Raw genomic sequence first — 24,805 nt, forward strand, 5'->3', positions numbered from 1 at the left:
GGGGAGCGAGCTCACAACTACTTAATCTCTCCCAATGAAAATGCATCAGAGTTACTCTCAGGAAAAATGAGATAACGCGTTGATTGGTTTGTTTTTAATTTCGCGCAAAGCTACTCGAGGGCTATCTGTGCTAGCCGTCCCTAATTTAGCAGTGTAAGACTAGAGGGAAGGCAGCTAGTTATCATCACCCACCGACAACTCTTGGGCTACTCTTTTACCAACGAATAGTGGGATTGACCGTCATATTATAACGTCATCACGGCTGAAAGGGGCGAGCATGTTTGTTGTGACGGGGCTTCAAACCTACGATCCTCGGATAACGAGTCGAGTGCCTTAACCACATGACCAAGCCGGAGCCTTGTTGTTCCTGAATTTTTTTTTTTTTTTTAATTACAACGAATTCAATAACATTTTAAATATTACGAAAATCATCGGGTATTTCATGTCAAAATAACGTGTTAAATTTCATAGGAAAGCAGCGCGTGAAACATCGCGTACTTCATGTGAAAATGACGTGTAAAACATGTGGTATTGCTTGTCACGATAGAAATTCTTACTGCTATCCTTTTTGTAAAATATACAAACTTTACCCGTAAATTAATTAGCTTTCGCAGATGCCACCCGATTACATCGTACCCGGATCTCGCATCTTCAGCATCTGCGCACTTTCACAAAATGCCGTCCAAGGTGTTGCGACGAAAGTGAGGCTTCAAGGACGCTTTTAGTCTGCCTCGTGCTTTCACGGTGTACGATTGGAAGCCAGTTCCCTGGCGCAATTCTTCGAAGTTGTTCTTTCCGATCGTCACGCGTGTTCAGCTACGTTTACGCTTACAACAAAACATGGTTTAGTAACTGCTATCACTTTATTCAAAAGATTACTTTCGGTCATCATAGACGCAATACCCTTAATTACCAATGGTGATAGAAAGTTCTTAAACGGTATTTCATTAAAGTTGAACCGGACCCGACGCCAACGTGGCCATTAATGGTCAAGAAGACAAAGTTTATATCGCGTCTCGAGCCATCGTTAAGGTCGCCTTCCAGAAATGTTTGGCTGTACCACATCACATACAATAAAGTGACGATGCGTTAATTCAATGTGTGAAATCCCAAGGAAATAATCTAAGTCCAAACAAGCAGACCTGCCACGTGCCATACCAACCTTTGTAAGAGCGTCTGCCGTTTAGATCTCCGGAGATGCCACTCAGATTCGGTTGGAGGGACCATTCCCCTCCTGGACCTCCGAAAATCAACATTCCCAAACGGGACAGGTCAAGGTCACTATGCGTTGACCGTGTCGTGACCCCATTTCTCTTACCGCCCTCACCGGGACGACCCTCTCACTCCTCTGGAAGGCGAGGTTCAGGAAGTTGGTCAGTCACTCATATTCGTAATATTTATAAAGAGCTCTAAATCTGTGGAAATTATATAACATTTGTTGATAATGTTTAGGTTTTTATATTCTAGTAAATGTTAAGGGAAACTCTTATTGATGGAAACGAATAATTCTATCACATCAACTTAAACTTTTTATCCGTCTATCAATTCATGTTTGTCTTATTATCTATATGTTTATACCTGTCTATCTCTCTATCTGTTTATTCCATTGTATATCCATCTTTCCATCTCTCCACCTAACTATATACATCTGTAAGTCTGCCTATCTGTTTGTTTTTATCCATCTGCCTATCCGCCTAATTTGTCTATATATAGGACACTAATGTTATGTCTATAATAGGACACTAATGTTATGTCTATATACAGGACACTAATGTTATGTCTGTGTATAAGACACTAGTGTTATGTCTATATACAGGACACTAATGTTATGTCTGTGTATAGGACACTAGTGTTATGTCTATATACAGGACACTAATGTTATGTCTATAATAGGACACTAATGTTATGTCTATATATAGAACACTAATGTTATGTCTATATATAGGACACTAATGTTATGTCTATAATAGGACACTAATGTTATGTCTATAATAGGACACTAATGTTATGTCTATATACAGGACACTAATGTTATGTCTATAATAGGACACTAATGTTATGTCTGTGTACAGGACACTAATGTTATGTCTATATATAGAACACTAATGTTATGTCTATATATAGGACACTAATGTTATGTCTATATACAGGACACTAATGTTATGTCTATAATAGGACACTAATGTTATGTCTGTGTATATGACACTAATGTTATGTCTATATATAGAACACTAATGTTATGTCTATATACAGGACACTAATGTTATGTCTATATATAGAACACTACTAATGTTATGTCTATATACAGGACACTAATGTTATGTCTGTGTATAGAACACTAATGTTATGTCTATATACAGGACAATAATGTTATGTCTATATATAGAACACTAATGTTATGTCTATATACAGGACACTAATGTTATGTCTATATACAGGACACTAATGTTATGTCTATATACAGGACACTAATGTTATGTCTGTGTATAGAACACTAATGTTATGTCTATATACAGGACACTAATGTTATGTCTGTGTATAGGACACTAGTGTTATGTCTATATACAGGACACTAATGTTATGTCTATATACAGGACACTAATGTTATGTCTATATACAAGACACTAGTGTTATGTCTATATACAGGACACTAATGTTATGTCTATATACAGGACACTAATGTTATGTCTGTGTATATGACACTAATGTTATGTCTATATACAGGACACTAATGTTATGTCTATATATAGAACACTAATGTTATGTCTATATACAGGACACTAATGTTATGTCTGTGTATAGGACACTAGTGTTATGTCTATATACAGGACACTAATGTTATGTCTATAATAGGACACTAATGTTATGTCTATATACAGGACACTAATGTTATGTCTATATATAGGACACTAATGTTATGTCTATATACAGGACACTAATGTTATGTCTATATACAGGACACTAATGTTATGTCTGTGTATAGAACACTAATGTTATGTCTATATATATAACACTAATGTTATGTCTGTGTACAGGACACTAATGTTATGTCTATATACAGGACACTAATGTTATGTCTGTGTATATGACACTAATGTTATGTCTATATATAGAACACTAATGTTATGTCTATATACAGCACACTAATGTTATGTCTATATGCAGGACACTAATGTTATGTCTATATACAGGACACTAATGTTATGTCTATATACGGGACACTAATGTTATGTCTGTGTATAGAACACTAATGTTATTTCTATATATAGAACACTAATGTTATGTCTATATACAGGACACTAATGTTATGTCTATATACAGGACACTAATGTTATGTCTATAATAAGACACTAATGTTATGTCTGTGTATATGACACTAATGTTATGTCTATATATAGAACACTAATGTTATGTCTATATACAGGACACTAATGTTATGTCTGTGTACAGGACACTAATGTTATGTCTATATACAGGACACTAATGTTATGTCTATATACAGGACACTAATGTTATGTCTGTGTATATGACACTAATGTTATGTCTATATATAGGACACTAATGTTATGTCTATATACAGAACACTAATGTTATGTCTGTGTACAGGACACTAATGTTATGTCTATACAGGACACTAATGTTATGTCTATATACAGGACACTAATGTTATGTCTTTGTATATGACACTAATGTTATGTCTATAATAGGACACTAATGTTATGTCTATGTATAGGACACTAATGTTACATACAGGAATTCAGTAAAAACAAAAGATTTTTTTAGTGACTCTGTCATCCTAAATTACCAAATAATATGTGGAAAACAATATATGAGAGTCGGACCGGAAAGTATAACATGGATACACAGATGCACTGGTTTGGTTGTTTCTTTTGAATCACCGCAGATAGCCCTCACGTAGCTATGCGCGAAATTCAAAAAACAAAATATTTTGAATTTTCGCGCAGAACTACACGACAGCTATTTGCGCTAGCCGTCCCTATTTTAGCAGTGTAAGACTAGAGCAAAGGCAGCTAGTCACCATCACCCACCGCCAATTCTTGAGCTACTCTTTCACCAACGAATAGTGGAATTGTCCATCACATTATAACACCCCCACGGAAGAAAGGGCGAGCATGTTTGGTGCGACCGGGATTCGAACCCGCAACCCTCGGATTACGAGTCGAGTGCCTTAACCAACTGGCCAGGCCGGGGCCTTTTCAGAAATTTAAACTTAGTTTCTTTGAAGAAGAATACTTATTTTGCCAATATTAAATAAAGACATCTCTCCTAAACATCTCACAACCGTCTACAATAAAGATTTGTTATCCCAGAACGCTTAGAACGTGTTAAAATGTTACACTTAGAATGTCTTGCTTTATTTGTAGTTAAGCACAAACCTATACAATGGGCTATCTGTGCTCTTCCTATCAGGGGTATCAAAATCTGGTTTCTGGCGTTTAAGTCCGCAGACTTAAACCACTGGGCCAATGGAGACCGCTTACATCGTGTTAAAATTATACTTTGAATGTGCTAAAATGAAACGCTTAGAAGGTTCTAAAATTGAATGCTTAAAAGATGTTAAAATATATTTGTAATTTAAATGTCTACGTACAGTATTTATTATCTTAACGCCAAGCTAAACAATATATAGCCTATGTCCAAGTTGGTTTGGTTCAAACAAACTAAATTTGTTGATAAATTGTTCATTGTTTCATTGTCATTATAACAATATCTTGTGCCTTAAATACCATTTTGTCTTGAATAACACTTTATTCTGAATGTTATCAGTCACTGCCTATAGGGGTGGGAATGGAGTGACATGTAGTTTAAGCCTAATAGCTTTTAAGTAAGTAGTAACTCTTAATAAAATGTATTTTCTGAAAGACTTGTGTAGAGTTATGCATACTGTATCTGTTTGTCTTTCTGTCTGTTTATCTCTGTTTATCTAGTTGGTTGTTTCTCCATGTGTATGATACATTTTCTAAACAAAATATAAAAATTACATACCCCAGGAAGTTGAAAAAATAATTAATATACGTTAAGCCTTTTCATTTTATCATCTGACATTTAACAATGGTTTTTGCTTTATCTTTACTTTATCGTCTGATATTTGTCAAAGTCGCACAGATGATGACTCAGAGGTAAGCGTAGAAAACTGATCACGCTAAAAACTGGGTTTCGATACCCGCTCGCAGCCTAGTTAACCGGTCGTGTAGTTTTGCGCTTAATAACAAACAAATAAGATATTAAATATAATTTTATCGACGGAACGCAATGTACATAAACGAGCAAAACGGTTAAGAATTATATTTATATTATAAAAAAGAAACACTTTACAATGAATTTCTGAGTTCCATATTTAATATCAAATCCTAAACACATAAACAAATCCTATATTTTGGTTTCTCACATATATTTTATTGTAATTTATTTTTTTCCCATTGGACTTGCATACGAGCACGCAGTTTTACAAACACAGTATACGCCTTCGCCACCAGTTCTCACACTTTTCGTCGGTGGGACTACCTATCAGTTCCACTCACCCACTTCCATTTTGGACCAGTCCGAGAACCATCATTTCTCCTAACAAGCTGTCATTGTTGTTCGATTTTTAAGTAACATCAAAGTCCTTGACGTATAAGTTTAATCTCGGTAAATCATTACTTATATTAGAAAAAGATTAAATGATTGGCTTCACCGTGTCACGAGTTATTCATTATATGTATAACGACTAGGACTAATTGTATGAAAGAAAAAACCAAAAACTGTTGAATTCACGCATGCGCAATGCTGTAAATATGATTACAGTGCACGCTTTCTGGATTATACCTTAATTTAAGATATAATTCTAAATACACTATGGAGTTCTAGACATCAAAAGACTTTGGTTTGTATGTAAAACTAAAGCCTAATAATAATAATAAAAATTAAATTTTGGCATAATTAAATATATTAGCTGGATAAAGAAATAAGATATATGCATAGACATATATTTATAACAAACTTGTTTGTTTTTTAACTATTAAGCATAGAGCTCTAGAGTGAAATATTTGTGCTACGTCCACCGTGGGGATCGAAAAACAAACTTTTAGTTATAAGCCTTTAAGGCCCGGCACGGCCAGGTAGTTAAGGCACTCGACTCGTAATCCGAGGGTCGCGGGTTCGAGTCCCCGTCACACCTAACATGCTCGCCCTTTCAGCCGTGAGGGCGTTATAATGTGACGGTCAATCCCACTATTCATAGGTAAAAGAGTATCCCAAGAATTAGCGGTGGGTGGTAATGACTAGCTGCCTTTCCTCTAATCTTACGCTGCTAAATTAGGGACGGCTAGCGCAGATAGCCCTCGTGTAGCTTTGCGCGAAATTCAAAAGAAACCAAATCAAATAAGCCTTCAGGATTCCACTCAACCACTAGGGGGAGATGTGTAAGAAATTGTGCTGTAACGTTTGCTTTGAAGCAAAAATACGACGTATTGTGAAGATAATACACAGTTTATACTTTTCTCTATGACAACGGTACAGTTTGTGTGTTTGTTCATTGTAATACTGTAGTAACTGTTCTTTGCTCACCCAAGGTATCGAAATCTGGATCGTAACGTTATAATTGTTCAAATTTATTGCTGAGTGATTGAAAGACCCAAGGTTGCAGAATATTATTTCATTTCACAAATACTAAACATCAAAGGTGTCTTTTCCCTGTACTTTTGTACAATTCGCTAGCACGTTTTAACACCTTCGGCTCGTACTTTGCGGTCTAGCATGGCCAGGTGGTTAGAGCGCTTGACTCGCAATCTGAGAGACAAGGGTTCGAATCCCAATCATACCAAACATGCTCGCCCTTTCAGCCTTAGGGGCGTTATAATGTGACGGTCAATCCCACTATTCGTTGGTAAAAGAGTAGCCCAAGAGTTAGCGGTGGGTGATGATGACTAGCTACCTTCCCTCTAGTCTTACACTACTAAATTAGACATAACTAGCGCAGATAGCCCTCGTATAGCTTTGCGCGAAATTCAAAAACGAACAAACAAACTTGCACTTTGCAATAAATCATTTAGTGTTATGCAAAATGGTAACATTTGGATGTGACCATTACGTTTCGTGTTCACACTAATCTTCCAACATGAAATACGCATTAAGCAAGACGCTTTTAACTTGTGCTTAAAATCACGTGCAGCTGATGAAGGGGAAAAAAACACGAAAGAAAACTGACCGATTCTCCTTTTTCTATTCAGTTATCTATTCTATAATTTTAGGCTTACAATGGGTATAGAAGTTAAACATTTTATTAATTATATCGAACAACTTAGCCTTGAGTGATTAATTGAAACGATTTCGTTATTACTGTTGTACATTGCAGGCTTTGTAGACGAATTGAGTAGCCACTAAAATGGCCAAACAGTTTCGCTTTAACAAAGTATTTAACGATGTTTCTAATTAGGCTTCACTCGAAACCTATGTGCCATCACTAATAGATATCTGTGTTTTCTATATCTTTCTCACTCTATTCTGCAACTGACGTCATATCGGAGAATAAAATCTTCACGAGATACTTGAACTGAGAGTTTAGTCAATATCCCTATTCCACAGTACGAAAGTTATGATTGGATGATCATTTCTTAAGTACTCTACAGTACGAAAGTTGTGATTGGATGATCATTTCTTAAGTACTCCACAGTACGAAAGTTGTGATTGGATGATCATTTCTTAAGTACTCCACAGTACTAAAGTTGTGATTGGATGATGATTTATCAAGTACTCCACAGTACTAAAGTTGTAATTGGATGATGATTTATTAAATACTCCACAGTACGAAAGTTGTGATTGGATGATCATTTATTAAATGCTCCACAGTACGAAAGATGTGATTTGAGTTCGTAATTAAGCAGAAAGTTACACAAAGGACTAGCAGTGATCTGCCCACCACGGGTATAGAAACCCAGATTCTAGCGATATGGAATCCGTAGACATATCACTGGCCATTGAGGATAGGAGGCAATAAGAAAGCATATAAAAATAACTATTACTACTGTGGCGCTCCCTTGTGGATATTTTGTCGTTGTTGTTTGGTAAAAGTTGCATATGACATTTCGTTTGTTTGTTTTTTCGCAAACGTTATGAGAAAAAATTACAACTAGTAATTAGTTAAGAACATTAAATACGACCCAGTTTAATTGTTTAGTGTGATAACCCTTGTTTTGTATATTCGACACCATAGGACCTTTTAGTGATCTCCCTGACCTCAATAGCATAGGCATTGTTAGACAGCGTGTTTATTATCAATATTTTCCCGAAAGGGGCTTTTAAGGAATGGAGAGGTCACCTGTTTTAACCACTCACACCATGATACAGTAATGTGTTGTCTGTCAGTAAGTCAGCAGACACTAAAATAACGTCACATTGAAAATGGTGCGCGTGCCATGAACCACGAGAAGAATTATGTACTTTGTAGGCTATAATACAGTATGAACTTCAAAACTTCAAAAGCAAGAAAGAAAAATGTTTATTACTCTTAATTTTGGTTTTATTTACTCTTGAAACAGAACATTTTAGGGAATCATATGGAAGTACATCTAATATTTAATTGTATAGCGTGAGTTTCCAGTTTTCAATGAGAGGTCGTTAGCTGTATCCACTGAAACATAGAATAGAACATTGAAATTCAAAGTGCACACATTCGTTAACTTTAACATTCACTCCATTAAAGCTTAATTCCATAAAGCAAGAGACAAACAGCGCCATGAACTAAGTTTTCCGCTCAAAATGCACAGACTCTGAATCCGTGAATTTATGGTTCGCGACCTCTGACCTCGAAAACGTTTTCTGAACTTTGGGTACATGGGTGTATAATTAGAGTGAAGGTCAAATCTCATTATATGGTTAGACAAGAGGGTTACCTGTGGTTTAGTGCATGTTTACTAACTGTTCCCCCCCATCGTATATCAATTTAAACTTTGAGCAGCAATGTGCGAATATTCTGAAATAAAAATGTATATTTGATAACAACTGTCATTCTGTTTAATAGAACACGTGCCGATTATGCAGAAACCTTTACTTTATTTAATAAACACTGGTGTGACGCGGGAAAACAAATCTTTTGATATATCCGAACATTGGTATACGATGCGACAGTCGATTTCACAAGAAAACAAATTTTCGATTTTTCGGTCTTTAAGTTAAGATTACAACCATCTGCAAACATTGTGGCGAGTATCTGGAAGTCCAAAGGTTTGTCTGTTTTCTGAATTTCGCGCAAAGCTACACAAGAACTGTCTGCGCCAGCCGTTCCTAACTTAGCAGTGTAAGACAAGAGGAAAGGCAGCTAGTCATCACCACCCATCGCCAACTCTTGGGCTACTATTTTACCAACGAATAGTGCGATTGACCGTCACATTATAACACCTCCACGGGTTAAGGGCAAGCATGTTTGATGTGACGTGTATTCCAACCCGTGAGCATCAGATTGCGAGTCGATGGTCCTCACCACCTGGCCATGCCGAGGCCCAAATCTAAATGAACTAGATAATTCATCAATGACGTCACAACTCTCTTTGGATAGCATGTCTAACATTTCTATTAGCTTTTTTCTTTACGACTTCGTTAATATTTCTAAAAACGTTGTACGTATCTTCTAAGTTCAAACATTAATAAGATAAATTTTGTTTGCTTGTTTGTAGTTGAGCACAAAAGTATACAATGGGCTAACTGTGTTCTGCCCACCACGTGTATCGAAACCCGGTTTCTAGTGTTCTAAATTGACATGCATTTCGTTGTGTAACTACGGGCAATGAGTTTGTAACTAAGCACAAAGCTACACATGGGGCTATCTGTGTTCTGCCCACCACAGGTGTCCAAATCCGGTGCGTAGCGTTGATAATTTCGCGGGCATATCACTGTGTCACTAGGTGGCAGAGAGGAGAGTTTGCTTATTTGTAATTAAGTACAAATCCAAACAAAAGAGCATCTTTATATGCAAAAACGGCTCGTTTGGGTTGAGAAAACACTCACATCTCGACATCACTGAAAAGAGCATCCGTGTTCTGCCAATCACAGCTATCGGTCTAGTGTTGTGAGTTCTCAGAAATACTGTTGTGCCACTAGGGGGCATTGATTTGTTTGTCTGTGTAGAATTAAATGCAAATATACAAAATGAGATATATGTGCTCTGCCCACCACGAGTATCGAGACCCGGTTACCAGCAGTGTGAGTCCGCAGATATACCTTTGTGCCACGGGGGGAGGGGGGGGCGCAGTGAGAGAAATACTTGAATAGTTTGTTATAAATCTTTTGAGAAATGTGAGCATCACAATTAATATGATCAAATATTTTAAAAGTTATTGAAATTCGTATAAAAATCAGGCACTTAGTTGATCAGCCATAATGATCATAAAAGTTTAGTTTCCGTGGGTCAGTCAGTCGACCATGCTCGACTTCTCCGAATGTCTGATTTTTTCTGTGATATTTCTTCTCGTGAATGCACGTTCCTGTTTCAGTTGAACTCCAGAGGTGAGGTTGTCATGAATAACAACTAAACTTAGTCAATGTTTCTGCTGTATACAAACTTGTCAATGAGGGACTTTCTATACCAAGGATTTGCTTCGTACTGATTGAAATTAATGTATTGTTTGTTGTGAAGATAAGTTTTGAAACGATGTTTGATCACACTGCACGACAACTTTTTTGAAAAGTTTTGCTTTCTGAAAAGTTTTTGCTGATTGTGACAGGTACCTGGTGGGTATGTACAAATATAGTTTTGGTTTTGCTTCATCACGTAGGAACTCTGAGAAATAGACACTTAACTGTTTACCGGCAATAACGTATTTAATTGTGTTTGTTTCTAATACGCTATTAAGTTCAACATAATTAAAAGTGTTTTGCTCCTGATTTTCGTTTGTATTCAATGTCCGGTGCATCACGTTGCAGTGTCCAACAGTAGTGGGCAAGCATTGACGGATTACAGTTGTCCTGATATCGTTTTTCCATTGTAGCAATGTCCTGGTGAAACTGAAGATTATGATGAAACGGTACGTGATGGGCAAATTTGGATGTGATTTTCGTGATTAGCAGCCAAAAATCTATAAAGAACACCCAACAGTGTTCAAGAAACAAAAACTTTATTGTGCAGTGTTATTTACAAGAAATGTGGCCCGGCATGGCCAGGTGGGTTAAGACGTTCGAATCGTATTTGAGGATCGCGGGTTCGAATCCCCGTCGCATCAAACATGCTCGCTATTTCAGCCGTGGGGGCGTTATAATGTTACGGTCAATCCTCTAATTCGTTAGTAAAAGAGTAGCCCAATAGTTGACGGTAGGTGGTGATGACTAGCTGCCTTCCCTCTAGTCTTACATTGCTAAATTAGGGACGGCTAGCGCAGATAGCCCTCGTGTAGCTTTGCGCGACATTCATAAAGAAACAGAAATATTTAACATACCCAATGCTGACGATACCTTTCGTTCAACACCAGCACAACATTTAGATTTAAGAAGTCTCTTATTCATAAGATTTACTAACGACGAGTTAAACAGCCGTAAACGAAACAGAAATATTACGGCTTTTAAACGCCGATAGCTGGAAAATAAATAAATACAACCAATGGCCGCATAATGGTACCACAATTGAATGAACACCTCCTGCTGTCAGAAAAGAAAAACGAATAAAATAAAATAGTATTTCACACGTCACTGGAGGTCGAATTAAGAGAAACGTGCTCTCTAATGTGATTTTTATTACTGTTATTACACTTTTAAGTTTTAATGCCTTCCGGTCTCATAAAACGTAACAGAATGCTTTGAAGTAAATATAAAACAAACTTTCGAAACGCTTTGTGTCTGCCAACATGTCTAGTCCAGCTGACGAATTCCTGTGTTGAACAAAATACATTTTTTAGGCCCTGACATGTTCTAGACAGAGTGAAAATCTTTCCTTTTACACGTTTCTAACAACTTGAAATGCGAAATAAAATAACTGAGAGAAACGTAAGAAAAGTCTGCAGTCTAGTATTATATTTTTACCACTTTTGTTAGAAATCGTCGAATGAACTTGGCCTAATGTTTAACATACTTGGTTTCTGAACCCGAGGATTTAAGATTCGCGTCCCTTTGTCTACAAAACATGCATTCGCACTCTGAGGCTGTGATGTAACCGTAAAAGTAATAGTTTGTTTATTGGTTATTAAGCACAACGCTATTCGACGGACAAGCGCTCTATCCACTGCGGGTATCGAAATCCGATTTTTAGCGTTACACGCTCTAAGACAGCATCCCTGAATCACCAAAATACAAGAACTCGTCCTAGAATAATCCGATCTATAAATTTCTTACTTAGTATATTCAGACCACTTGAAATGCTTCTGATAAACATTATTTAACTAACGATTACGTGTGTCAAAACTCACGACACATTTTACGTGTTGTCTTTGTTTACCGAAGTTCGCAAAATTTACCTAAACGTTATCTGCGCCACTCGCCTCTAATGTTGAAATGCCAGAGGAGAGGGGCCTCACATGGCCTGGTGGTCAGAATGATCGTCTCAACATCTGTGGACCACAGGTTCGAAATCTTTCACTGAACATGTGACAAATTAACTATGAGCCAAATACCCCAACAACATTTGTGAATATTGTGTTGAATCAGATTACAGTTGTCTTTTACACACCAGAATGCGCCCCGTAGTGGCACAATAGTATGTCTGCAGACTTGTACATCTGGAAACCGGTTATGTGCTTAATAATAAACAACAAACCGGTTCCAACAACAGCACCAAGACAGAAACGGCATCTGAAAAGACTTGTGATTCTTCCTGATTAGGCCCTGGCATGGCCAGGTGGTTAAGGCACTCGACTCGTAATCTGAGGATCGCGGGTTCGAATCCCCGTCACACCCAACGTGTTCGACCTTTCAGCCGTGGGAGCGTTATAATGTGACGGTCAATCCCACTATTCGTTGGTAAGGGATAACCCGAAGAGTTGGCTGTTGGTGGTGATGACTAGCTGCCTTCCCTCTAATGTGGAAAAAAATGTCCGAGTTCATTATCATCAGTATTCGAAGCTTGTTTGCTTATCACACGTTCCATGCACGTGTTAGATGGACTCATTTTCAAAACGTTACTGATCTGAACTTTCCAAGAAACTATTAGTTTCTATCACTAAGGTATTAGAGCTGCATCAAAGTAGGCAACATGGATAATTAATTCAACATTCCTTCAGTTTTCTTCGAAGATATGGGTTTATCCTACATTTATTTTAGATATGGGTTTATCCTACATATATTCTAGATATGGGTTTATCCTACATACGTTTTAAATATGGGTTTATCCTAAATTTATTTTAGATATGGGTTTATTCTACATATATTCTAGATATGGATTTATCCTACATACGTTTTAGATATGGGTTTATCCTACATATATTTTAGATATGGGTTTATCCTACATATACTCTATATATGGGTTTATCCTACATATATTTTAGATATGGGTTTATCCTACATATATTTTAGATATGGGTTTATCCTACATATACTCTATATATGGGTTAATCCTACATGTACTCTAGATATGGGTTTATCCTACATATATTCTAGGTATGGGTTTATCCTACATACGTTTTAGATATGGGTTTATCCTACATATATTCTAGATATGGGTTTATCCTACATACGTTTTAAATATGGGTTTATCCTAAATTTATTTTAGATATGGGTTTATTCTACATATATTCTAGATATGGATTTATCCTACATACGTTTTAGATATGGGTTTATCCTACATATATTTTAGATATGGGTTTATCCTACATATACTCTATATATGGGTTTATCCTACATATATTTTAGATATGGGTTTATCCTACATATATTTTAGATATGGGTTTATCCTACATATACTCTATATATGGGTTTATCCTACATGTACTCTAGATATGGGTTTATCCTACATATATTCTAGGTATGGGTTTATCCTACATACGTTTTAGATATGGGTTTATCCTACAGATAATTTAGATATGGGTTTACCCTACATATATTTTAGATATGGGTTTATCCAACAGATACTCTATATATGGGTTTATCCAACATACCTTTTAGAAAGCTTTATAATTTTCACTATGTACAAAACGCTTAATGTTTCCAATAAAGTTTGTTTGTTTTGAATTTCGCACAAAGCTACTCGAGGGCTATCTACGCTAGCCGTTCCTAATTTAGCAGTGTAAGACTAGAGGGAAGGTAGCTAGTCATCACCACCCACCGCCAACTCTTGGGCTACTCTTTTACCAACGAATAGTGGGATTGACCGTTACATTATAACGCCCTCAAAATTACGAGTCGAGTGCCTCAACCACCTTGCCATGCCGGGGCCTAATAAAGTTTAACATTCTATATTATGATTTATTTAAGTTCTCATTGTTATACCTCCATAATTTTCTTTAACTTATTTAAATGTAAGAAAACATAAAAAAATTTGTTTTTAATTCTCACGAATTTTAATTTTTGAACAAGTGTACTTAATTATAGGAACTTAGTTTCAAAAACGTATAACTTAGTACGTTCGTTAAGTGCCTGTAAACATCGTATTGTCGGTCACTGTCTCCTACATTTTCTGAATTATGTTATGAAAGGCGAAGGTTGACTTAATGTTTAACGTTCCAGGCTGCTGATCGATACGTCTAAAGCTATAGCACTAGATATGCCATTGAACACACCCGCAACTTTCTGGTGTGGACTCGTTATAGAAGTGGCAATCGGTCTTATTAGATTAATAGTAGCCGTATAGGTTGGGGTACCCCCCCTCAGTGGCTCAGCGGCATGTCTGCGGACTTACAACGCTAAAAACCGGGTTTCGATACCCGTCGGGGGCAGAGCATAGATCGCCCATTGAGTAACTTTGTGCTTAATTCAAAACAACAACAACAGGTTGGGGTAGTCTTGACCGCTTGGCCTTTCTCTGTTCAACAATTCTAAATTACAGAGGTCTATGTCTCTGACCTAACCATTTTGCCCATAAGTTGCATATAACGTCATTGATGTTGAAAATACCATATGCCACGAATATGAAACAACAAAAGCATAAATATAATAGTATTGTCTCTTGTAAGTCCATGTAATTAGTTCGCATGGTGTGGATGGATTTTCATCAAAATTTATATGGAGACTCTTTGGGTCCACGGGGAAATATATCCAACTGTTCAGTTTGGTGGGTGTTTTATGGGCGTTTATATTTTGTTTTTGCCACTGCTTTGTTTTTCTGAACAGATCTTCACCAAATTTCGTATGGAGATGTAATGGGGCCGTGCAGATATACAAACAAATCTGGGGTTTCACATTTTGTGTTTTACAGTTTCTATTGGCATTATTACGTTTTCTTCCCCCTATAATTACACATAAGAGAAGCAACTTTCCATGACCTAAAACAACCTTTCATTAATCATAAAATTACATAACTTCCATTCAGAGGACGGTTAATATAATTATAAAGTTGATAAATAAATATTATTAAATCAGGTAAATCAGAAAAGAGAGAACTGATGTTTACTCTACTATTAAAACGGTTTTTTTTCTTTAGAAAACTGAATTCAAATTACTGTTATTATTTATTAAACTATTGAATTTGTCAGAATTAGGAACACTTTACAAGTGACAAGTTTCAAACATTTGAATGCTGGACTTGAAGTGTTGAGCATTACGGACTATAGAACACTTACACACTTGTACTTAAAAGACTGGAGTCTCAATGTTAAGTGAGCCTGAGTACATATAAGTTTGAATTTACGACGGGCAGAGTAGTACGGTAGATTGGACATGATAGTGTTTCGTATCGTGGTAAACATATGTAGATAGATCAAACTATTTCTTACTTTTCCTGGTACCAGGTTTCCAGCGGTTTGTATAGTGAGTTTAATAAACGTGAAGTTTCATTAAACATTTAATTAAACGTATCATTAAGCTGCACCGTTCTAATGGTGACTTAAGGCTATGCTAGTACTAATAGGTCCGCGCTTTGATATAGTGTCACTTGCAGGCAGAACTGAGTCCCAAAGTATCAGAGTAGTCAGATCACACGATCCACCAATGGGATTCGCTTCAGCAATATCTTTTTATGAATTTTCAAGTTAGGTGCCTAACTATTATTTCAAGGGATTAAACATCATGTGCTCTGTTGCACTTTGTGGAACGTGAAAATAAAGAACGCATTTTAATTTTAAACGTATTTTTCGCTCACTCTTGCAAGACCCTTAAACGCACGAGACCCCAAACAGTTACTTGTGCTGTCACCTGACAGCACGACACGTGCGTAAAAAAATGTTTTTATCACATTCTAATGAAAATCTTTTTATGTTTTCTGAAATATCTCAGCCATATTGAACTTAACACTATGAGGCCACCTGGTGGCTCAATTATGATTCTACAGATTTACGACACTAAAATTTGAGTTTCGATGCTAATGGTGAACAGAGAAAATATAGCCTATTGTGTAGCTTTGGCAAACACAGATAGCCTTCGAGTAGCTTTGTGCGAAATTCAAAACAAACAATCTAAATTTTGGCATGATTTTTTTTTCGTCATTTTTTATTGAATAATATTATTTTCCATCAAATAAATTAGGAATTGTCGTCATCTTAATTCTAATTTGTAGTTTCACGTTATAATAAAATATTATGTATATAACATTTTGTTTCGTTTGTTTGTTTGTTTGGAATTTCGCGCAAAGCTACTCGAGAGCTATCTGCGCTAGCCGTCCCTAATTTAGCAGTGTAAGACTAGAGGGAAGGCAGCTAGTCATCACCACTTACCCCCAACTCTTGAGCTACTCTTTTACCAACAAATAGTGGGATTGACTGTACATTATAACGCCCTCACGGCTGAAAGGGCGAGCATGTTTGGCGCGACGCGGGCGCGAACCCGCGACCCTCGTATTACGAGTCGCACGCCTTACGCGCTTGGCCATGCCGGGCCTTGTTTCGTTAGAATTTTCGCAAGAACTCGCTCAAAGGCATGTTTGTCTTTCATACCGAATTGATGGACTAGAAGAAGAAAAAAGAACAGCTCTCAGTGCCATCTGTTGAGTTACTCTTGTGTAATCGATAGTGGAATTTAAGAATCATTCTTATATTGTACTCAGTCCACTCGGGTGGGTCACCTGTAAGTTTACGGACTTACAAGGCTAAAATCCTGGGTTCGATTTTCCGCGGTGTAGTCGTTAGATATCCCAGTACCACCTTGCGTTAAAACAAGGAGACAATTTATAGCGCACCCACATCACCACCTCCAAAATGTAGAATTGGAGTTTTGCTGCAACAAGACACGAAACATGGGTTCTCAGATCCACCCTTAACCCTAAACCTAATCACTTACCCAAAGAAAAATATTCAATTATCTTATAAAGTAAAATACCAGTTTTCGAGATTATTTTTTGAACAGAAACGGTGTTTTGTAAAACAAATAAACTGAACTAATGAACTTTAACTGTTCTCTAATGTTCTTTATAACGTTTAGATCTAAATGTATTACGTTACTGACCACCTTAAACATGTACCACGTTACTGACCACCTTAGGCATTCTACTTCCATGTTTGCGTGTATTGGGAACACACTATATAACATTTGTGTTACCTAAACTTGACAACTTTACCACCTGGGAAAAAAAACTTTCCTTGAAACTTTTCAGTGTTTACCAGTTTTATGCAGTCTTGGAAACTGAATGTACGAATTATTTTGAAATAATGTTCTTATCTGGTTACCTTTTCACAACAGACTTTTAAGAAAAATATTCATGATCAAAACATAAATGTTTACCATACTCTATGTCACCTGCGTGATTAATTTGTTTATATATTATCTATACAAAAAAGAATTATTTCAGATTTAAATTTCAAAACTTTCCAATGGTAGATTCTCCTGGAACACCTTCCACCCTTCATTAACCCAATATTAGGCCTAGCTACACCCATGAAGGTGACAGTGAGATAGTTAATTTTCTAAAAAAACCTCTTATTTTATCTCTCATTCAAAACCATGTTTTGGTTTTGTTTGATGTACCTTGCACGTTAGTTCCTCTGGTGGGACAGCAATAAGTTTACGGGCTTACAACGCTAAAATACGTAGCTCAATTATCCGTGGTGGGCACATCAGATAGCCCAATGTTGCTTTGCTCTGAAATAACCAACTAACCATAAAATGTATAGATGTATATCATGTTTAAATCAAGCACGACTGAATGATTGGAACTGATTTGTTATTGTTGCTTACTATTAAGAACAAATCTACGCAAAGGGCTATCTGTGCTCTGCCCACCACTGGTATCGAAACCCGGTTTCTAACAGTATAAGTCCACAGACGTTCCGCTGTGCCACTGGGGTGGAGGGAGCTTTTAATTTGAAAAAATTAATCCAAATGAATTTATTTGGACATGAGTATTCAAAGTTTGTCTTTCTGTCTGTTTTAGGACAAAATCACATTGAGTTATTTACAGCACACACCACAGAGAACAGAACCCCGGAGTTTAGCGCTTTAAGTAAACTTACGGATGTAGGATCGGGTTTCCTGTTAGTAACATACTTCAATAATCACGTTATCCAGTCAGTCTGTAAACTATGGGAATATCTTCTTTTTAGCTTTTATGATTTGTCAATAAGATCAATCTACAGTTTTCGGAATTTATCTCACAAATTAAAAATAAGCCAACAGTTCATGTAATTAGTTACTCTCAATGAATAGCTAGGAAATGACCTTATATTTCTTAGGCTTGAAACGTCATACGATACTCCCAAAACGATACATCATATTTTTCTTATGCACGATAAGATAGATAAACAGACAAAGAAGTGAGAATCTACTTCGTACTAAAATCGAAAGCTTTAAGTACTAAAAGATCTGTCTTTTGGAATGCGTTAGAGAAGGGTCTTTAACAAATTGAGGTTGCTGAAACCCTTACAAGGACTTAGTTAATCTTATCCATTAGTTGGACTACTTCTAATGATACACTTCGTAAGCGATAACTGGTCAAGACTTACGTAGTCATGGCAACGTTAAATGAGATAAGATTGTCATTGGTTAAGGCAGAAACTGAAGAACATTCATTGGTTAAGGCAGAAACTGAAGAACATTCATTGGTTAAGGCAGAAACTGAAGAACATTTCAAAATGGGGGACGTCTTTACGTGCATTAAAAAAAGTCCTCGAGTTTTTTCAGTGCAGTTTTGTTTTAAACTCATCTCGCTACGTAAATAAAAAGGCGGACAGCTGCAAAGTCACTTCGAAAGTGTGCATGTAATGTAATGGAAACAAAACGTCCTCGTTTGAAGCTACCTTTATTCCAAGTGTTTTAAATGTATTTCATGTTTGTTTGTTTCTTTTGAATTTTGCACAAAGCTGCGCGAGGGCTATCTGCGTTAGCCGACCCTAATTTAGCGGTGTAAAACTAGAGGGAAAGCAGCTAGTCATTACTGCCCACCGCCAACTCTTGAGGTACTCTTTTACCAACGAATAGTGGGATTGGCCGTCACATTATAACACTTCTACGGCTTAAAGGGCTAGCATGTTTTGGTGCGACGGGGATTCGAACCTGCGACCCTCAGAAGACGAGTCGAACGCCTTAACCTGCCTGGCTTTGCCGGACCCCCTGCTAGTAAGAGCGAAGCAGAGATATATATTATAAAGTTGGAGTCATAAAATGATGGATTTGTTTGTTTGTTTTGAATTTCGCGCAAAGCTACTCGAGGGCTATATGCGCTTGCCAACCATAATTTAGCAGTGTAAGACGAGAGGGAAGGCAGAGAGTCAGCACCACCCACTGCCAACTCTTGGGCTACACTTTTGCCAACGAATAGTGGGATAGACCGTAGCGTTATGATGACCTCACGGCTGAAAGGGAGAGCATGTTTGGCGTTATGGGATAATGATAGAATGTAAATGGTTAAACTGTACGTTTCTTTCCTTACTTCTAATACTCATAAACAAGGTTCATGTTCTTCATGACTTCTTAGGTATCAGAAATCAAAGAGTTTACGTGTATTTTATGAAGATTGGCCCAACAACAATACATAAAGAATTTTGCTTTTCTATAACTTCAAAGTTCTGTATTTACAACAATACTATTTACTTATAAATATATGCGAAAGGAATTAGGAGCTCCTCACAAACTAAAGTGTATTAGTGCTTCTTTCAGAAACTTAGAAGTGACAAAGAACTGTTACTAGAGTGCCGGCCAAGCGTGTTAAGGCGTGCGACTCGTAATCTGAGGATCGCGGGTTCGAATCCCCGTCACGCCAAACATGCTCGCCCTTTCAGCCGTGGGAGCATTATAATGTGACGATCAATCCCACTATTCGTTGGTAAAAGAGTAGCCCAAAAGGTAGCGGTGGGTGGTGATGACTAGCTGCCTTCCCTCTAGTCTTACACTGCTAAATTAAGGACGGCTAGCACAGATAGCCCTCGAGTAGCTTTGTGCGAAATTCAAAAACAAAACAAACAAACTAGAGTGGCGACACTTGCCATGTGGTTCAATGTAATGGGCCCAATATATTCTAAAGTTTATTGAGCAGCTTACGTTACTGAGTGTTTGTGTGTGTTTTTCTTACAGCAGACACGTCTGGCTATCTCCTGGGTCCACCGAAAGGAATCGAACCCCCTGATTTTAGCGTTGTAAATCCGTAGACTTACCGCTGTACTAGCGGAGGGCATTTACGTTACTTATCACATAGAACAAATTAAGTAGTTTCAGAAACAGTTTAGTTAACATGAGTGGAGACGACAGAAATCTCTTGTATTACCTAATACTCATTACATCCACAGAAATCTCTTGTATTACCTAGTACCCATTACATGTACAGAAATCTCTTGTATTACCTAGTACCCATTACAAGTACAGAAATCTCTTATATCACCTAGTACCCATTACATCCACAGAAATCTCTTGTATCACCTAGTACCCATTACATGTATAGAAATCTCTTGTATTACCTAGTACCCATTACATGTACAGAAATCTCTTGTATCACCTAGTACCCATTACATGTATAGAAATCTCTTGTATTACCTAGTACCTATTACATGTACAGAAATCTCTTGTATTACCTAGTACCTATTACATGTACAGAAATCTCTTGTATTACCTAGTACCCATTACATGTACAGAAATCTCTTGTATTACCTAGTACCCATTACATGTACAAAAATCTCTTGTATCACCTAGTACCCATTACATGTACAAAAATCTCTTGTATTACCTAATACCCATTACATGTACAGAAATCTCTTGTATTACCGAGTACCCATTACATGTACAGAAATCTCTTGTATTACCTAGTACCCATTACATGTACAGAAATCTCTTGTATCACCTAGTACCCAGTACATGCATAGAAATCTCTTGTATTACCGAGTACCCATTACATGTACAGAAATCTCTTGTATTACCTAGTACCCATTACATGTACAGAAATCTCTTGTATCACCTAGTACCCATTACATGCATAGAAATCTCTTGTATTACCGAGTACCCATTACATGTACAGAAATCTCTTGTATTACCTAGTACCCATTACATGTACAGAAATCTCTCGTATCACATAGTACCCATTACATGTACAGAAATCTCTTGTATTACCGAGTACCCATTACATGTACAGAAATCTCTTGTATCACCTAGTACCCATTACATGTACAGAAATCTCTTGTATCACCTAGTACCCATTACATCCACAGAAATCTCTTGTATTACCTAGTACCCATTACATGTACAGAAATCTCTTGTATTACCTAGTACCCATTACATGTACAGAAATCTCTTGTATCACCTAGTACCCATTACATCCACAGAAATCTCTTGTATCACCTAGTACCCATTACATCCACAGAAATCTCTTGTATTACCTAGTACCCATTACATGTACAGAAATCTCTTGTATCACCTAGTACCCATTACATCCACAGAAATCTCTTGTGTTACTTAGTACCCATTACATGTACAGAAATCTCTTGTATCACCTAGTACCCATTACATGTACAGAAATCTCTTGTATTACCGAGTACCCATTACATGTACAGAACTCTCTTGTATTACCTAGTACCCATTACATGTACAGAAATCTCTTGTATTACCTAGAACCCATTACATCCACAGAAATCTCTTGTATTACCTAGTACCCATTACATGTACAGAAATCTCTTGTATCACCTAGTACCCATTACATGTACAGAAATCTCTTGTATCACCTAGTACCCATTACATCCACAGAAATCTCTTGTATCACCTAGTACCCTTTACATGTACAGAAGTCTCTTGTATCACCTAGTACCCATTACATCCACAGAAATCTCTTGTATCACCTAGTACCCATTACATCCACAGAAATCTCTTGTATTACCTAGTACCCATTACATCCACAGAAATCTCTTGTATCACCTAGTACCCATTACATCCACAGAAATCTCTTGTATTACTTAGTACCCATTACATGTACAGAAATCTCTTGTATCACCTAGTACCCATTACATGTACAGAAATCTCTTGTATTACCGAGTACCCATTACATGTACAGAACTCCCTTGTATTACCTAGTACCCATTACATGTACAGAAATCTCTTGTATTACCTAGTACCCATTACATCCACAGAAATCTCTTGTATTACCTAGTACCCATTACATGTACAGAAATCTCTTGTATCACCTAGTACCCATTACATCCACAGAAATCTCTTGTATTACCTAGTACCCATTACATGCACAGAAATCTCTTGTATTACCTAGTACCCATTACATGCACAGAAATCTCTTGTATCACCTAGTACCCATTACATGTACAGAAATCTCTTGTATCACCTAGTACCCTTTACATGTACAGAAATCTCTTGTATCACCTAGTACCCATTACATCCACAGAAATCTCTTGTATCACCTAGTACCCATTACATCCACAGAAATCTCTTGTATTACCTAGTACCCATTACATCCACAGAAATCTCTTGTATCACCTAGTACCCATTACATCCACAGAAATCTCTTGTATCACCTAGTACCCATTACATCCACAGAAATCTCTTGTATCACCTAGTACCCATTACATCCACAGAAATCTCTTGTATCATCTAGTACCCATTACATCCACAGAAATCTCTTGTATCATCTAGTACCCATTACATCCACAGAAATCTCTTGTATCACCTAGTACCCATTACATCCACAGAAATCTCTTGTATCATCTAGTACCCATTACATCCACAGAAATCTCTTGTATTACCTAGTACCCATTACATCCACAGAAATCTCTTGTATTACCTAGTACCTATTACATGTACAGAAATCTCTTGTATCACCTAGTACCCATTACATGTACAAAAATCTCTTGTATTACCTAGTACCCATTACATCCACAGAAATCTCTTGTATTACCTAGTACCCATTACATGTACAGAAATCTCTTGTATTACCTAGTACCCATTACATGTACAAAAATCTCTTGTATTACCTAGTACCCATTACAACCACAGAAATCTTTTGTATTACCTAGTGCCCATTACATCCACAGAAATCTCTTGTATTACCTAGTACCCAATACAACCACAGAAATCTCTTGTATCATCTAGTACCCATTACATGTACAGAAATCTTTTGTATTACCTAGTAATCATTACATGTACAGAAATCTCTTGTATTACCTAGTACACAATACAACCACAGAAATCTCTTGTATCATCTAGTACCCATTACATGTACAGAAATCTCTTGTATTACCTAGTACCCATTACATGTACAGAAATCTCTTGTATCACCTAGTACCCATTACATGCATAGAAATCTCTTGTATTACCGAGTACCCATTACATGTACAGAAATCTCTTGTATTACCTAGTACCCATTACATGTACAGAAATCTCTTGTATCACATAGTACCCATTACATGTACAGAAATCTCTTGTATTACCGAGTACCCATTACATGTACAGAAATGTCTTGTATTACCTAGTACCCATTACATGTACAGAAATCTCTTGTATCACCTAGTACCCATTACATCCACAGAAATCTCTTGTATTACCTAGTACCCATTACATGTACAGAAATCTCTTGTATTACCTAGTACCCATTACATGTACAGAAATCTCTTGTATCACCTAGTACCCATTACATCCACAGAAATCTCTTGTATTACCTAGTACCCATTACATGTACAGAAATCTCTTGTATTACCTAGTACCCATTACATGTACAGAAATCTCTTGTATCACCTAGTACCCATTACATCCACATAAATCTCTTGTATCACCTAGTACCCATTACATCCACAGAAATCTCTTGTATTACCTAGTACCCATTACATGTACAAAAATCTCTTGTATCACCTAGTACCCATTACATCCACAGAAATCTCTTGTATTACCTAGTACCTATTACATGTACAGAAATCTCTTGTATTACCTAGTACCCATTACATGTACAGAAATCTCTTGTATTACCTAGTACCCATTACATGTACAAAAATCTCTTGTATCACCTAGTACCCATTACATGTACAAAAATCTCTTGTATTACCTAATACCCATTACATGTACAGAAATCTCTTGTATTACCGAGTACCCATTACATGTACAGAAATCTCTTGTATTACCTAGTACCCATTACATGTACAGAAATCTCTTGTATCACCTAGTACCCAGTACATGCATAGAAATCTCTTGTATTACCGAGTACCCATTACATGTACAGAAATCTCTTGTATTACCTAGTACCCATTACATGTACAGAAATCTCTTGTATCACCTAGTACCCATTACATCCACAGAAATCTCTTGTATTACCTAGTACCCATTACAT

The 24,805-nt window shown here is 36.9% G+C and overlaps 1 protein-coding gene across 2 annotated transcripts in view; it reads left to right on the plus strand.

Annotated features, from left to right (window-relative positions):
* The first annotated feature begins 735 nt into the window (after positions 1-735).
* Positions 736-24,805, plus strand: part of LOC143228832 (GTPase-activating Rap/Ran-GAP domain-like protein 3) — a 126,080-nt gene continuing 102,010 nt past the window's right edge. For both annotated transcript variants that reach the window (XM_076460212.1, XM_076460211.1), the window contains exon 1: positions 736-1,373. In XM_076460212.1, coding sequence (XP_076316327.1) covers positions 1,198-1,373 — 176 coding nt within the window. In that variant the 5' untranslated portion in view covers positions 736-1,197. The remainder of the gene's footprint in view (positions 1,374-24,805) is intronic.

The sequence above is a fragment of the Tachypleus tridentatus genome, chromosome 10, assembly GCF_004210375.1.
Source record: "Tachypleus tridentatus isolate NWPU-2018 chromosome 10, ASM421037v1, whole genome shotgun sequence".
In the NCBI taxonomy this organism is placed as follows: Eukaryota; Metazoa; Arthropoda; class Merostomata; order Xiphosura; family Limulidae; genus Tachypleus; species Tachypleus tridentatus.